The 18,519-nt window shown below is 43.0% G+C and overlaps 1 protein-coding gene across 1 annotated transcript in view; it reads right to left on the bottom strand.

Moving 5' to 3' along the window:
• Positions 1-1,666: 1,666 nt before the first annotated feature.
• LOC311142727 (forkhead box protein O1-A-like) overlaps positions 1,667-18,519 on the bottom strand; it is an 83,874-nt gene continuing 67,021 nt past the window's right edge. Inside the window, exons 2-4 of the mRNA XM_084178386.1 lie at positions 13,717-13,908; positions 5,689-7,136; positions 1,667-5,535 (exon numbers count right to left, since the gene is read on the bottom strand). Coding sequence (XP_084034512.1) covers positions 5,724-7,136; positions 13,717-13,908 — 1,605 coding nt within the window. The 3' untranslated portion in view covers positions 1,667-5,535; positions 5,689-5,723. The remainder of the gene's footprint in view (positions 5,536-5,688; positions 7,137-13,716; positions 13,909-18,519) is intronic.

Below are 18,519 nucleotides of genomic sequence, written 5' to 3'. Positions count from 1 at the left end.
CCAATTAACTACACAATGAATAGACAGCCACAAATATTTTCAGTGAGATCATTTATATACACATATGGCTTCAACCAACATCTGCAAAAAGACTTTTCACAAAATGTAACTTGTTGCATTTTTTTTGTAAATATGGCGCAAATAGAATAGTGTCAGGCACTTGCTCCTCGAGGTTCCAAGAAAGCACCATGGTGTAGTTGGCTGGTTTGAGTTGTCACTACTCCCATTTAAGACATGACTACTTATTAAAGGGGAGGGTTGTTGGATGTTTTTTAACACCAAGGCAAATGAATAGCAGGCAACATTTACATACATGTCAGGATAAACATTAACCAATAACATTAACATGTAATGAACACTCACCAGTAAACAACTACAGAGTCAACACTAACTCATCAACATTGATTTTAAGGTCAGCATCAACATTGCACAATAAACATTGACTTTAAGATTTGCCTGTGTCAAAATACAGTGCATTCGGAAAGTATTCAGACCCCTTGACTTTTCCACATTTTGTTACGTTACAGCCTTATTCTAAAATTGATTAAATTGTTTTTCCCCCCCCTCATCAATCTACACACAATACCCAATAATGACGAAGCAAAAACAGGTTGTCAATTTTTTTGTTGCAATTCTTCTTTTTTTTTTATACGGAAATATCACATTTATATAAGTATTCAGACCCTTTACTCAGTACTTTGTTGAAGCACCTTTGGCAGCAATTACAGCCTTGAGTCTTCTTGGGTATGAATCTACAAGCTTGGCACACCTGTATTTGGGGAGTTTCTCCTATTCTTCTCTGCAAATCCTCTACAGCTATTTTCAGGTCTCTCCGGAGATGTTCAATCGATTTCAAGGATCTCTCTGTACTTTGCTCCATTCAGCTTTCCCTCGATCCTGACTAGTCTCCCAGTCCCAGCCGCTGAAAAATATCCTCACAGCATGATGCTGCCACACCATGCTTCACCGTAGGGATGGTGCCAGGTTTCCTCCAGACGTGACTCCTGACAATCAGGCCAATGAGTTCAATCTTGGCTTCATCAGGCCAGAGAATCTTGTTTCTCATGGTCTGAGAGTCCTTTAGGTGTCTTTTGGCAAACTCCAAGCGGGCTGTCATGTTTCTTTTACTGAGGAGTGGCTTCCGTCTGGCCATTCTACCATAAAGGCTGAATGGTGGAGTGCTGCAGAGATGGTTGTCCTTCTGGAAGGTTCTCCCAGGAACTCCGGTGCTCTGTCAGAGTGACCATCCCTGACCAAGGCCCTTCTCCCCCGATTGCTCAGTTTGGCCGGGCGGCCAGCTCTAGGAAGAGTCTTGGTGGTTACAAACTTCTTCTATTTAATAATAATGGAGGCTACTGTGTTCTTGGGGACCTTCAATGCTGCAGAATTTCTTTGGTACCCTTCCCCAGATCTGTACCTCGACACAATCCTGTTTCGGAGCTCTACGCACAATTCCTTCGACCTCATGGCTTGGTTTTTGCTCTGACATGCACTGTCAACTGTGGGACCTTGTGTGTGCCTTTCCAAATTATGTCCAATCAATTGAATTTACCACAGGTGGACTCCAATTAAGTTGTAGAAACATCTCAAGGATGTCCAATGGAAACAGGATGTACCTGAGCTCAATTTCGAGTTTCATAACAAATAGTCTGAATACTTATGTCAATAAGGTATTTCTGTTTTTTATTTGTAATTAATTTGCAACAATTTCTAAAAACCTGTTTTCGCTTTGTCATTATCGGGTAATGTGTGGAGATTGATGAGGAAAAAAAGCCATTTAATCAATTTTAGAATAAGGCTGTAATGTAACAAAATGTGGAAAGAGTCAAGGGGTCTGAATACTTTCCGAATGCACTGTATAATCATATAAACAGTTAACAATTATAGATATAGTTCCCAATCAGAACTCAGAAGGTTAAGTCTCTATACTTCAAACAAACAACAAGAGCTATTTTACAATATATATTCTGGGGTCCGGAATGATTGAATCCCTTGATAAAGATGCACAAAAAAGACTGTATAAAATAAATAGTACAAATACTGAGCTATAGTTTATGCTCAAATAAAAAAAAAAATATCTAAAAGAAAGGGGTCAAAATTATTGGAGCCCCTGTTTTCAATACTCCAGCACCCTCCAGCACCCTCACCCAAGGATAATGACACTGAGCCTTTTTCTAAAATATTTTATAAGATTGGTGAACACATTGGGAGGGACCTTAGACAATTCCTCCATACAGAATCTTTCCAGATCCTTGATATCCTTCGTCTGTGCTTATGGACTGCCCTCTTCAATTCAAACCACAGGTTTTCAATGGGGTTCTCAAGTCCAGAGACTGAGATGGCCATTGCAAAATGTTAATTTTGTGGCCAATTAATCATTTCTTCGTGGACTTTGATGTGTACTTGGGGTTATTGTCTTGCTGGATGATCCACTTGCAACCAGATTTTTGGCTAAAATGTCCTGGTACTTGGTAAAGTTCTGATGCCGTTGACCTTAACAAGGGCCACAGGACCAGTGGAAGCAAAATAGCCCGATAACATCAAAGATCCATCACTATATTTTACAGTAGGGTCAAAGTATTTTCTGCATATGCATTGTTCTTTCGAAGGCCAAACCCACCATTGGTGTGTGTGGCCAAAGAGCTCTATTTTCATGTCATCTGACCATATGGTCATATGACACGAAAATAGAGATCTTTGGCCACCCACACCAGCAGTGTGTTTGGCATTCGAAAGAACAATGCATATGCAGAAAATACCTCATCGCTAAAAACAAAATTGGAGCATACTTTATTAAAGCATACTTTATGAGCATACTTTATTAAAGGAACTCATCTTTATTAAAATATCCAATAATTCCGGACCCCACTGTAGATCATTTGTAATTCATAAACAAATCTCATTGTACTTTTATGGCAAATCTCTGACATATGTCAAAATACATCTTACTTTCTGTACATAAATTAAGAAATGTAACAGGCCACTTTTTTATGTTTGAGGATAAGCAGTTTTCTGTCAAATCTTTACAGTCAAAACGAATTATACAAAACACTTGAGCAACTACAAAACTTTAGAAGTGCAACATTGTAAACGTAAATTGGACTTTTATTCACGTTATCTTTTGTGTATTTGTTGTTTACGAAGTCCATTTCAAAATTTCTACTTTCAGATATTCATTTTTTTTAATACAAACAGCAGCTAAGTAACAATGTCAGTTTACAAAAACAAAAAGAGCACTTAAATCATTGCATAATCTATTAGCTGAATACTTCATTTTTTAAATCAAATAAAATGGTAACAAAAAGTTAAGATAATAATAAGAAGAAGATTTTATACGATATAATTTTCTCAGGGATGATGATCTGAAAACTGGAACTGACATAGTGTGTCCATCCCAAATGGCACCATATTCCCTATGTAGTGTACTACCTTTGACCAGAACCCCATGTGCACTATATAGGGAATACAGTACCATTTGGGGCGCAAACAGTCTGTCACGATAGGGTCTCTGTAGGTACTGCATACCCTATCTTAAATGTTTCATTAATTTCAAATAATCTACATATTAATTTCTTATTATTTACAGTGAGGTCACATGCTGAAAGCAGGTAAGGGCTATTGTTTTGCGGGGGAAAAATGGAATCAACAAAAAGTGAAAGAATAAATATATTATATAACATATAGCTGGTAAGGTTTGTGAACAGTCCATTCTAACATCAATAACATGTCCCCCCCCCATATCAAGAAAAAAATTATGGATCATATTTTACATACCCAATCCCCATGCACTGTGACAGAACGGTGTGAGGTAAAATAAGTCGAGGTATGAGTGTGTGAGTGTGCATTCTCATCTTAAATTGCATTAATTAAACATATTTAGTAAACAGCCAAATGGCACCCTATAGGTGCAGACTCTACAAGGTTACTCCAGCACTACACATATTCTCACAGGTCACTCAGGGAATTATTATAAACTACAATGAAAAGTCCAGTAACAAATAACATCTAAAGCCTTGACTTTCCCAAACTTACTTACATACTGAATTAATAGTTACAGAATAGTAACAACCAAATTAAGCAAAAAATCAGAGACTATAAAAGGTGCAGTGAATCAGCACACTGACTCTAAAACATCCGTTTAGTTAGGTTACACGATTTGGTGTGTGACAAACAGAGAGGGAGAGAGGGAGGGTTGCTAGGGAGGAAAATAGCTCAAATCCCGTGTTCTGCTGTTGAGCACTGTTATGTGAGTTAAACTAGAGTCCATTATCAGCCTCTCAAATGATCACAGCCCTCCTAATGCATACAGCGCCCTCACACCCACAGAGAGAGAGAGAAGGAGGGAGGGAGAAAGAGAGGGATCGGGAGTAATAAGGCACAAAGAGAGGTGGGTTAATAAAGGGTAGGAGAGTGGGAGGGAAATGGTGGGAGTGGGAGAGAGAAAAATGAGTTGAGGGGATGCGAGCTGAATGAAGGCCGGGGAGAGTGTGATTGTCACAATCAGATACGTGATGGTTACAGAAAAGAATTAGGAATCGTAACTCGTAAGTGACTTGAAGAGCAAGAGAAGGGAAGAGCGATGAACAGCTGAGGTAAGAATAGCCTGAGATGTTAGATAAGTAACCACTTGCTGCACTTCTCTGATTTGTCCTATCACTGAAATACATATATCTATTATCACTGAACTAGTCTGATTTGTCCTATCACTGAATCACTGTGATTACGGCTATCCCTATGCTGGACTGGTTCCTGGGTAGATGTTTCACATAGTATATTGGTAATTTGAAAGGCAATGAAAGGCAATGAAAAAGGCATTTTAAATGCACACAGAGAAAGTTTCTGGTTTTAAGGAAATATGATAAAATGTAAGAATATTCCTTATCACAAATATACACACAGTATACATCATATATGTTTGAAGTATTGTAGCATATTTACATCCATAATATTTTATTCATACATAATATGCCAAATGCTTTTTGAAAAGCACCTTGAAGGGTGGGACTGACCCCACTTGAATGTAGAATAGAACAGACTCCATTCCAGTTCTTTTTGAAGAGCTAAAACTAGCCCTGATTTTGTGTGATTTTGACTCTGAACATAAAAAAAGAAATACACTTGCAAAAACATAATCTGAGATCCCCCAAAATAAAATAACATAATAAACACCAAATATATTTCACAAGAAAACATTGCTTTTTGTAAATGAGGCTCCAGCTTCTTCCAGGTTCTGTTGAAGTGAATGATATTGTGCCGAGTCGAGTGCTGCTGTATTTACAAAGCCAACTTCAGACGAGACGTTCCCTCCAAACAAGCACAGTCTCAGCCAGCCCCTATTCACTCCCTACCCCTTCCCCTTGGCCGTTACCCTTCGATCTTCGCAAATCTATTATTTCTTCCACCTTACAGATCTGCAATAGATTGTGAGAGAATTGGGACGGGCTGATGATAGTCCTGTGTAGAGGGGCAATGGTTTCTTTAGACCTTTCCATCCAGTGCTGAAGGGTGAAAGGCCAGTGGTGAATGGTGAAAAATCTGAAAAACCACACATGTAAAACCATTAATAACTGCATAATACATGGGTTTTAGGACTTCAAAACATTTACCACACATGGTTTGAGACACTCACCCACAGAATACTATATTATATTTACACTGTCAAATTATATTATATCTCTATACACTCACCTGGCTGCTCTGAGTCTGAGAGGTGTGTGTGTGTCCTAGCCAGACACCCAGCTATGTGTGGTGGTCTTCACCCCGACCCCCTGGCTGAACCCCTGAGAGGTCACCATGGGGTCAAAGTTGAAGTCCAGCGAGTCTCCATCCATCAGCGTATCATGAAGAACAGACTCCATGTCACACTCAAACCTCTCGATGGACATGTCGTCTAGATCACTAGGCAGCCTCTCCTGATGATGGTGGTGATTTTGGTGGTGATGGTGGGCCTGAGGATGACCATAGCTGTGGCTGTGGCCTGGACCTGGCCTCACATAACCATTAGCACTGCTGCTGTAGCTGGGTGGAGGAGCTTCGCTGTGGTGGGGACTGTGGTTTTGGTGGCCTGAGGCTGGGTGACCACCACCACCATGTGGCTGCTGCTGTAGCTGGTGGATGTGTGTCCTGAGGCTGGCAAGACGGGCTGGGCCCCCAGCGTGGTTCAGGCTGGTCAGGGGAATCAGGCCACAGCTGTTCATGGAGGGCCCAGAGGGGGGAGGGCCCTGGCTGTGGAGGGGCCGCGGGTGAGGGTGAGGATGAGACTGAGGGTGTTGTGGGTGTTGCTGAGTTGGGGGACTCATCATCTTTACCCCCCCATGCCCCCCTAAATGTCCTACCTGTCCCTGGCTGCTGTAGTTGGGAAGCATCCGCCCTCCTCCTCCTCTCCCAGACTGGGACACTACAGTCTCCATGGAGGGCATGGCCTCCCCACCACAACGAGGGTCGGCTACGTCAGAGGTCAACAGCTCCTTGAGTAGCCCAGCAGGGCAGTTGTAATGGCTCAGGAAGGGTGCGAAGGACCCTGGCGGCTTGCTCTCTGGCAGCGTCTGCATGGGGATGGGGGAGAGATGCGGGCTGTTCATCCCTGGCCCGGCCTGGCCGTAGAGGCACTTCCTGTAGTCCTGCTGTTGGGGCTGGGGGTGAGGGGTCATGGAGGGGGAGCTATAGGGGCTGTTCTGAAGCTTGGAGGAGGGGGAGGACCGGGAGGAGTCGGGCCCAGACCCAGGACCAACGCCTACCCCCAGCTGGGCTTGATTCTTGGGGGACAGCAGGTTGAGGTTGTCAAGGAGGCTATCCATGACGTTCTCTGTTCCATGGTGACTGTGGTGATGACCACCCATGGAGCTGGCCAGGCCCACCTCTGATAGGCTAGGCAGCGTGGCCATGGAGGTCATCTTAGGCCCCACCCCTCCGGGGTAGCCCATGTGGACGTCGGCCTCTGATAGGTCGACATCCTGTTCCAGGAAGGGAGAGCGACGGCCAGAGAGGGTGGAGGCGTCGGAGCTGGTGCGCGTCCGGAAGGTAGTCCAGGCCTCGAAGTCGTCGTTGCTGTGGCTATGGGAGTTGGGGCTGCCTAGCCACTTGGAGTACTGGAAGCCTCCCGGGCTGTCTGCACCCCCATCCACCTGGAGAGCCACCTGGCGAGAGGAGAAGGACAGAGGTGAGCTCAGTTAGACAAAGGTACACAAGTGGACAGGTCCCTGACACAAGGCTAAAAGAAGAACTCTGCACATTAGGTCAAAGTAGAGAATGCCTTATTTTCAGTACTCTCAGATTAACAGATTAACCTACACTGAGTTTACCAAACATTAGGAACACCTTCCTAATATCGAGTGCCCTCAGAACAGCCTCAATCTCTACAAGGTGTCGAAAGCGTTCCACAGGGATGCTGGCCCATGTTGCTGGTCCATGCGTCCCACAGTTTAGTCAAATTGTTTGGATGTCCTTTGGGTGGTGGACCTTTCTTGATACACATGGGAAACTGTTGAGCATGAAAATCCCAGCAGCTTTGCAGTTTCTGATACAAACCGGTGCGCCTGGCACCTACTACCATACCCCGTTCAAAGGCAACTACATTTTCTTCACCTTCTGAATGGCACACATACACAATCCATGTCTCAATTGTCTCAAGGCTTAAAAATCCTTCTTTAACCTGTCTCCCCTTCATCTACACTGATTGAAATGGATTTAACAAGTGACATCAATAAGGGACCATAGCTTTCACCTGGATTCACCGGGTCAGTATACGGTATGTCATGGAAAGAGCAGATGTTTTTATTGTTTTGTATACTCAGTGCATAATGCACTCTAAAAAATGCTGGATTAGAACCTACCCAATTTTGGTTATTTGGTAACAGTGCTGGGTAAATATTGGATAGAACACATGCTGGGTTATTTTGACCTAGCCAGTTGGGTTGGTGAATAACCCAACATGTTGGGTTGTTGCGATTACCCAAACATGGGTTCATTTAACCATCAATTGGGTTATATTCACTTTCACGCTGGGTTGACCCAGCAGCTGGGTATTTTATAATGTTATCCATAGGTTATTTTCAGGAGGCGTGGCTTATTAGGGTAGCGGCTTTCAGATAGTTATTTTCACCAACTGTGAGAGTTAATATCATTTTTGTTCATCATTTTAAGTTGGTACACTGCAAATTTCAATTTTCAATAAATATGTTTGCATATGACATATACTAATATAATATTAATAACACTAGTATTTACATATTGTAAATCTAAGGGTGGTGGTGTTGCTATATACATAAAATACACGTTTTGGGTGACCATTCTGACTTCTGTTACAAAACCCAAGAAATTGGAATATCTGTCCTTGAATATAAATCTCTGGCATCCTTGAATCTTGTTGACTTATGTTGTTATAGACCCCCATCTGCTATTGCTGGCTCTCTTGATTGTATTTTTGTATTTATTATCACAGAATATCAAATCCGAATTTGTGTTTATGGGTGACCTGAACCTAGACTGGTTGACATCCAACTCTGATCAACTCAAGAATCTATGTAATACCTATAATCTTACACAGATTTTTTTTATTAAATTTTTTTACTCATCCCAAACCATCTCAATTGGGTTGAGGTCAGGTGATTGTGGAGGCCAGGTCATCTGATGCAGCACTCCATCACTCTCCTTCTTGGTCAAATAGACCTTACACAGCCTGGATGTGTGTTTTGGGTCATTGTTCAGTTGAAAAACAAATGATAGTCCCACTAAGCGCAAACCAGATGGGATGGCGTAAATCACAGACAGTGTCAACAGCAAAGCACCCCGACACCATCACACCTCCTCCTCCATGCTTGACGGTGGAAACCAAACACGCGGAGATCATCCGTTCACCTACTTGGAATCAAAAATATCAAATTTGGACTCATCAGACCAAAGGACAGATTTCCACCGGTCTAATGTCCATTGCTCGTGTTTCTTGGCCCAAGCAAGTCTCTTCTTCTTATGGTGTCCTTTAGTAGTGGTTTCTTTGCAGCAATTCGACCATGAAGGCCTGATTCACGCAGTCTCCTCTGAACAGTTGATGTTGAGATGTGTCTGTAACTTGAACTCTGTGAAGCATTTATTTGGGCTGCATTCTGAGGTGCAGTTGACTCTAATTAACTTATCCTCTGCAGCAGAGGTAACTCTGGGTCTTCCTTTCCTGTGGCGGTCCTCATGAGAGCCAATTTCATCATAGCGCTTGATGGTTTTTGCGACTGCACTTGAAGAAACTTTCAAAGTTCTTGAAATGTTCCATATTGACTGACCTTCATGTCTTAAAGTAATGATGGACTGTCGTTTCTCTTTGCTTATTTGAGCTGTTCTTGCCATAATATGGACTTGGTCTTTTACCAAATAGGGCTATATTCTGTATACCACCCCTACCACAATTGATTGGCTCAAACACATTAAGAAGGAAATTAATTCCACAAATTAACTTTTAACAAGGCACACCTGTTCATTGAAATGGATTCCAGGTGACTACCTCACAAAGCTGGATGAGAGAATGCCAAGAGTGTGCAAAGCTGTCATCAAGGCAAAGGGTGGCTAAACTTATTTGGTTACTACATGATTCCATATGTGTTATTTCATAGTTTTGATGTCTTCACTATTATTCTACAATGTAGAAAATAGTAAAAAATAAAGTAAAACCCTGGAATGAGTAGGTGTGTCCAAACTTTTGACTGGTACTATATATACAGTGGGGAAAAAAAGTATTTAGTCAGCCACCAATTGTGCAAGTTCTCCCACTTAAAAAGATGAGAGAGGCCTGTAATTTTCATCATAGGTACACGTCAACTATGACAGACAAAATGAGAGAAAAAAAATCCAGAAAATCACATTGTAGGAGAACTTGCACAATTGGTGGCTGACTAAATACTTTTTTTCCCCACTGTATATTGTTCTTTGGATGCAACTCAGCATTCTTTGTCCTCCAAACACGACGAGTTGAGTTTTTACCAAAAAGTTATATTTTGGTTTCATCTGACCATATGACATTCTCCCAATCCTCTTCTGGATCATCCAAATGCGCTCTAGCAAACTTCAGACGGGCCTGGACATGTACTGGCTTAAGCAGGGGGACACGTCTGGCACTGCAGGATTTGAGTCCCTGGCGGCGTAGTGTGTTACTGATGGTAGGCTTTGTTACTTTGGTCCCAGCTCTCTGCAGGTCATTCACTAGGTCCCCCCGTGTGGTTCTGGGATTTTTGCTCACCGTTCTTGTGATCATTTTGACCCCACAGGGTGAGATCTTGCGTGGAGCCCCAGATCGAGGGAGATTATCAGTGGTCTTGTATGTCTTCCATTTCCTAATAATTGCTCCCACAGTTGATTTCTTCAAACCAAGCTGCTTACCTATTGCAGATTCAGTCTTCCCAGCTTGGTGCAGGTCTACAATTTTGTTTCTGGTGTCCTTTGACAGCTCTTTGGTCTTGGCCATAGTGGAGTTTGGAGTGTGACTGTTTGAGGTTGTGGACAGGTGTCTTTTATACTGATAGCAAGTTCAAACAGGTGCCATTAATACAGGTAACGAGTGGAGGACAGAGGAGCCTCTTAAAGAAGAAGTTACAGGTCTGTGAGAGCCAGAAATCTTGCTTGTTTGTAGGTGACCAAATACTTATTTTCCACCATAATTTGCAAATAAATTCATAAAAAATCCTACAATGTGATTTTCTGGAATTTTTTTCTCTCAATTTGTCTGTCATAGTTGACGTGTACCTATGATGAAAATTACAGGCCTCTCTCATTTTTTTAAGTGGGAGAACTTGCACAATTGGTGGCTGACTAAATACTTTTTTTCCCCACTGTATACAGCTGTGGAAAAAATTAAGAGACCACTGCAAAATTATCAGTTTCTCTGGTTTCCTATTTATAGGTATGTGTTTGGGTAAAAATAACATTTTTCTTTTATTTTATAATCTACTGACAACATTTCCCCCAAATTCCAAATAAAAAGATTGTCATTTAGAGCATTTATTTGCAGAAAATGACAACTGGTCAAAATAACAAAAAAGATGCAGTGTTGTCAGACCACGAATAATGCAAAGAAAATAAGTTCATGTTCATTTTTAAACAACACAATAGTAATGTTTTTTTTTAGAGTTCAGAAATCAATATTTGGTGGAATAACCCTGATTTTCAATCACAGCTTTCATGCGTCTTGGCATGCTCTCCACCAGTCTTTCACATTGATGTTGGGTGACTTTATGCCACTCCTGGCGCAGAAATTCAAGTAGCTCGGCTTTGTTTGATGGCTTGTGACCATCCATCTTCCTCTTGATCACATTCCAGAAGTTTTCAATGGGGTTCAGGTCTGGAGATTGGGCTGGCCATGACAGGGTCTTGAGCTGGTGGTCCTCCATCCACACCTTGATTGATCTGGCTGTGTGGCATTGTCCTGCTGGAAAAACCAATCCTCAGAGTTGGGGAACAATGTCAGAGCAAAAAGAAGCAAGTATTCTTCCAGGACAACCTTGTACGTGGCTTGATTCATGTGTCCTTCACAAAGACAAATCTGCCCGATTCCAGCCTTGCTGAAGCACCCCCAGATCATCACCGATCCTCCACCAAATTTCTGAGTTGGTGCGAGACACTGTGGCTTGTAGGCCTCTCCAGGTCTCCGTCTAACCATTAGACGACCAGGTGTTGGGCAAAGCTGAAAATTGGACTCATCAGAGAAGATGACCTTACTTCAGTCCTCTATGGTCCAATCCTTATGGTCTTTTGCAAACCTCAGCCTGGCTCTTCTTTGCTTCTCATTGATGAAGGGCTTTTTTCTAGCTTTGCACGACTGCAGCCCTGCCCCTAGGAGCCTGTTTCGAACTGTCCTCGCCATGCACTTCACTCCAGCTGCTGTTTGCCATTCTTTTTGTAGGTCACTTGATGTCATCCTACGGTTGTTGAGTGACATTCGAATGAGTTGGCGGTCATCCCGGTCAGTAGAGAGTGGTTTTCACCCTCTGCTGGTCTGTAGCTGTGTTGTCCCCAATGTCTGCTGCTTGACCTTGTTCTTATGAACCGCCGTCTTAGACATTTGAAGGATGGAAGCAACCTGACGCTCACTGTATCCCTCTGCCAGTAAAGCCAGAATTGACCCCTTTTTTTCCTCACTCAAACTTTCCTTTTCAACTCTTTTGGCATGGTCAATAGTTATTTTTTAATTAATATTACTTTTGAGGTACTATTAGCACTGTTTTTGCCATCCAGCTGGTCCTATTGCAAGAGGATAGTGATGACCACAGCAGTGGTTTTTTATACTTTATCTCGTTAAATAAGATTTGGTTCATGTGAACACCTAATCAGTACCTAATTCAGTAGAATGAGGTGTGCTTGTGTTGGAATTCAACAGACACTGGAATGGAATGGCTGTCATACATGTAGAGATGCTGATTTAAGAAAAATTTGCAGTGGTCTCTTAATTTTTTCCACAGCTGTATATATATATATATATATATATATATATATATATATATATATATATATATATATATATATATATATAAATACATGGTATTTTCCAATACTAAACACTCTGAAAACCATGTAATTACTACCTTGGAAGGACATTCTATAGAGCAAGTCAAAACGCACAAATATATGGGAGTTTGGTTGGATGAGAAGCTGAGCTTCACCACCCATGTAGCGAAACTACATTGTTGGGAAACTCAAGCTGCATTGATTCTTATTACTGGCACAAAGCTTGTTTTTCCTTTGCCGCCAGAAAATTGTTGATTCGTTGCACTTCTCTCTTTCTGTGTTGGACTATGGTGATACTATTTATGTACAAGCCTCAAGCTCTACACTGAAGGCTCTTGACTCTGTGTATCATGAAGCCCTTTGTTTTGTCACCAATCAGAGATGTCTAACTCACCATTGTGATCTCTACAGTGCTGTCGGGTGGACATCACAAGCAACACGCAGGCTCAAACACTGGTACATTCTTATTTATATGGCCATTTTAGGAAAACTGCAATTCTATCTACAGATATCCTCTCTTCTAGCTCAAAATGAAAACACCTACAACCTCAGCTCTCAATCTCGTTTAATGCTAAGAGTCCCGAAAATTAGAGCCGAGCATGGAATAAGGTCCTTTCATTACTCAGCCCTCGGTTTTTGGACTCCAAAGGATAAACAGATGACAGGTTGTTGAGACGTAGTTGTTTCTAGTTGTCACCCGATGTCAGTAGTTTGCGTTTGCCTTCTTGAAGGAAGCATGTTGATATACTTCACACACCACACACACACACACACACACACACACACACACACACACATTCCCTGTGTATTTGCTGTTGTATTTGTGCTGTTGCCAGTGTCTTCCGTCTGTGTTGTCCGTTTTGTCTCACATTGTTTTTTGTCTCTTGCCAGGCCATCATTGTAAATAAGAATTTGTTCTTAATTGACTTGCCTGGTTAAATAAAGGTAAATTAAATCAATAAAAATAAAGGTTAAATTAAATAAAAACATTAAGTGGTAAACATCCCAACACTGGAATTTGCATAGGCTTTAAGGAACTCATACAGTTGTGTAAGCCTCATTAAAGCTACAAAACTGTCAGTGTTCAAGCTTAACATGTGATAACAATACAACAGTAGAGATCACCATTTTAGTGTGGTCTGTGTTATTCACTCTTCCGTATTGACAAGCAGACACTGTAGAGGTGCTAAAATTAAGCTAATGATAGACAGTCTCCATTCTGCTCCTTCCTACCTTCTTCTTGGCAGCCCTTCCTCTGCTCTTGGTGAACTTGCTGTTGTTGTCCATGGAGGCAGCTCTACGTCGGGGGGACTTCCCGCTCTTCCCTCCCTCTGGGTTCAGCATCCACCAGGAGCTCTTCCCTGTCCCCTCGTTCTGCACACGAACAAAACGACTGTGGAGGGACAGGTTGTGGCGGATGGAGTTCTGGAGGAGAGAGAGGGGGAGGGAGAGAGTTTTGATTTAACATAATAATAGACATATGTAATAACACCATTCAGGCTTTCTGTGTCTTTAAACGTTTTAGGATATACTGTATATTGCTTAAAGGAATTGCTCAAATAAGGTCTGTCCTCTGATTTCCAATGGTGGTGCAAGTTTGTTTTCCTCCCCAGTATTCTTCCATTACAATATAATATCTAACCTGACCTAATCTCCCCATGAAACAGTTGATGGTGTGATGTGTCAGTGTGTGTTTGAGGGGGCACTTCAACCAGAGACAGCATAAAGTATGCCACAGTCCCAGCTGCTCAATAGGAGCTACATAGAGGAGACATGACCTATTGGGCTTGAAGGGGAAAACTCATTTGTAATATTTTCATATGAGGAGGAGGAGGTGCAGCGTGAAATCAAAATTAACAGACAGACAGACAGTACCCTGCTCTGCGCTGCATGTACACACACACACATCCTCCGTAATGATATTTAGTCTAGCCAGCTTTTTCCACTCACACCCTGAGGAGACCTCTGTTGGCAGAGCCCCCTCTCTGGTGGGGGAGGGAAGGAGGGAGAGAGGGACATGTGGGCAGAAGGGTCAGGATGTGGTGGTATCATTCAAACATTTCTGTAAATATTTGGCATCCTGCACACAGCCATACTGTTAATGGTACACAACACATTCTCCAGTGTTAAAAAAATATATATAATTAACACTGACTGTTAAATCAAAACTGAAAGTGTTGAGTCTGTGAACCCATATAGACACCGGAACAGTATTAAATTAACACACTGCTTAGTGTAAACCCTTAGTCAAATATTTCCCAGAGTGCCTTGCCTTTTGAGTAGATTGTAGAGTTAAAATGTAAACTTATCCAATATGTTACTTGGACTTATTGCACCCTTTACTCAACATTTTTACATTTTTAGTCATTTAGCAGACGCTCTTATCCAAAGCGACTGAGTGCATACATTTTATATATTTTATTTTTTTCATACTGGTCCCCCGTGGGAAACGAACCCACAACCCTGGCGTTGCAAACACCATGCTCTACCAACTTAGCTACACGGGACTCTAGCTCTACCCGCATCATCACTCACAGTCCCAGTATGACAAACCATCCCAGGTTGCAGGACAGGGCTCTGTGCAGTGGGCCTTTAATACACTTTAAGTATGGTTTGGGACCTGAGATGGTTTGATACCAAAATCAGTAAAGGATCCCTGTAGCCCTCCACCCTGACTATAACCTTGTTTACAATCTACAAAGATGTGCAGGTCTTTGAGGTGTGTACTCTGAGCCAGAGATGGAGGTGCTAGTGCCAGCCTTGCAGTGTGATTTAAAAAGGAACAAAATAGAGAGGAGTGTTTTCTTCAACATTTCAGTCACAACACACACCACACACACACAACCAATGGTTGTAATCCTCTTCACAATTGCTCTTAATAACACGTTTCCTGTAGGGCTCCACCCTGTTTCACCTGTACAACCCTTTACCGCCCATCTATCAACTCCCCCTCACACACACGGGCACGCACACACACACACACATAATCACACACACACACACACATACAAACACACACACACACACACACATACAAACACACACACCCTAACCACCTTCACCATCAAACAGAGAGAAAAGAGCAGCGAGAGAGAAAGTACAAAGGGAGGGAAATAATGTTTTTTTTTAAAGGTTTTCTTTCGTTTTTAAAGGAGGGCCGGGCTGTGTTACAAAAGACACCCAGGGAAATAGTTTGAAGAGCTCAGTAAATGGAAATAGTTCCCCACCCAAACCATTCCTCTGTCAAGAAAACAGGTATGAAGAATATAACTGACATATAATTTAACTACTGTAGCTGACAGTCAGATAAGTTATAATTCACAACCACATAGCTGTATGTACTGTATAATCTCACCACCCAGAACCAAATCTCGGGGTGCATGTTTTCCAGTCACAAGAGACCCAACTTGGCTAGGCCAGTGGGTTTTGTGAGGCAAGATCTGATTAGCCTGGATCTACTCGAAGGGAGTTTGAGTAACACTTTATCCACATGACTCACTTCTCCTCTGTGTGTGTGTGTGTGTGTGAGTCAAATCAAATCAAAGTTTTGCAGATGTTATCGCAGGTGCAGCGAAATGCTTATATGTCTAGCTCCAACAGTGCAGTAATACCTATCAATACAAAATAAAAATAAACAATACACACATAATCCCCCCCCCAAAAAATATATATATATTTAAACTCAGCAAAAAAAGAAACGTCCTCTCACTGTCAACTGCGTTTATTTTCAGCAAACTTAACATGTGTAAATAATTGTATGAATATAACAAGATTCAACAACTGAGACATAAACTGAACAAGTTCCACAGACATGTGACTTACAGAAATGGAATAATGTGTCCCTGAACAAAGGGGGGGTCAAAATCAAAAGTAACAGTCAGTATCTGGTGTGGCCACCAGCTGTATTAAGTACTGCAGTGCATCTCCTCCTCATGGAGGGTCATGTCAGGATGAGCCTGCAGGAAGGGTACCACGTGAGGGAGGCGGATGTCTTCCCTGTAACGCACAGCGTTGAGATTGCCTGCAATGACAACAAGCTCAGTCCGATGATGCTGTGACACACCGCCCCAGACCATGACGGACTCTCCACCTCCAAATCAATCCCGCTCCAGAGTACAGGCCTCGGTGTAATGCTCATTCCTTCGACGATAAACGCGAATCCGACCATCACCCCTGGTGAGACAAAACTGCGACTCGTCAGTGAAGAGCACTTTTTGCCAGTCCTGTCTGGTCAAGCGACGGTGGGTTTGTGCCCATAGGCGACGTTGTTGCCGGTGATGTCTGGTGAGGACCTGCCTTACAACAGGCCTACAAGCCCTCAGTCCAGCCTCTCTCAGCCTATTGCGGACAGTCTGGACACTAATGGAGGGATTGTGCGTTCCTGGTGTAACTCGGGCAGTTGTTGTTGCCATCCTGTACCTGTCCCGCAGGTGTGATGTTCGGATGTACCGATCCTGTGCAGGTGTTGTTACACGTGGTCTGCCACTGCGAGGACAATCAGCTGTCCGTCCTGTTTCCCTGTAGCGCTGTCTTAGGCGTCTCACAGTACGGACAATTTATTTATTGCCCTGGCTACATCTGCAGTCCTCATGCCTCCTTGCAGCATGCCTAAGGCACGTTCACGCAGATGAGCAGGGACCCTGGGCATCTTTCTTTTGGTGTTTTTCAGAGTCAGTAGAAAGGCCTCTTTAGTGTCCTAAGTTTTCATAACTGTGACCTTAATTGCCTACCGTCTGTAAGCTGTTAGTGTCTTAACGACTGTTCCACAGGTGCATGTTCATTAATTGTTATGGTTCATTGAACAAGCATGGGAAACTGTGTTTAAACCTTTTACAATGAAGATCTGTGAAGTTATTTGGATTTTTATATAGTTTATATAGGATGAGCCATGACTATAATACAGTATATACATACAGTGTAAGTGGGTGAAACAGTATGTAAACATTATTAAAGTTACCAGTGTTCAATGACTATATACATAGGGTAGCAGTCTCTAAGGTGCAGGATAGAGTACTGGGTGGTAGCCGGCTAGAACAGTGACTAAGGTTCAGGGCAGGGTACTGGGCGATGGCCAGCGATTGGTAACTGTTTAACAGTCTGATGGCCTGGAGAGAGAAGCTCTCTCTCTCTCAGTCCCAGATTTGATGCACCTGTACTATCTCCGCCTTCTAGATGGTAGTGGGCTGAACAGGCCGTGGCTCGGGTGGCTGAGGTCCTTGATGATCTTCTTGGCCTTCCCGGGTGCTGTAGATGTCCTGGAGGGCAGGCAGTGTGCCCCCGTTGATGCGTTGGGCTGACCGCACCACCCTCTGGAGAGCCTTGCGGTGACGGACGGTGCAATTGCCGTACCAGGCGGTGATACAGCCCGAAAGGATGCTCTAAATGGTGCATCTGTAGAAGTTTGTGAGGGTCTTAGGGGCCAAGCCAAATTTCTTCAGCCTCCTGAGGTTGAATAGGCACTGTTGCCATGCTGTCTGTGTGAAGGGACCATTTCATGTTGTCAGTGATGTGCACACGAGGAGCTTCTGACCATCTCCACTGCGGCCCCATCGATGTGGATAGGGGCATGATCTCTCTGCTGTCTCCTGTAGTACACAATCAGCTCCTTCGTTTTGTTAACGTTGAGGGAGAGGTTATTTTCCTGGCACCACTCCGCCAGGGCTTTCAACTCCTCCCTGTAGGCTGTCTCATCATTGTTGGTAATCAGGCCTACCACTGTTGTGTCGTCAGCAAACTTGATGATTGAGTTGGAGACGTGCATGGCCAAGCAGTCATCGGTGAACAGGGAGTACAGGAGGGGGCTGAACATGGAACCCTGTGTGGCCCCCGTGTTGAGGATCAGCGTGGCGGAGGTGTTGTTGACTACCTTCACAACTTGGGGGCGGCCCGTCAGGAAGTCCAGGACCCAGTTGCACAGGGAGGGGTTCAGACCCAGAGCCCTGAGCTTAGTGATGAGCTTGGAGGGCACTATGGTGTTGAAGGCGGAGCTGTAGTCGATGAACAGCATTCTTACATAGGTATTTCTCTTGTTCAGGT

Source organism: Coregonus lavaretus (genome assembly GCF_964263955.1).
Source record: "Coregonus lavaretus genome assembly, chromosome: 15".
NCBI classification, from domain to species: Eukaryota; Metazoa; Chordata; class Actinopteri; order Salmoniformes; family Salmonidae; genus Coregonus; species Coregonus lavaretus.
This window is presented reverse-complemented; position numbering and strand designations above follow the sequence as displayed.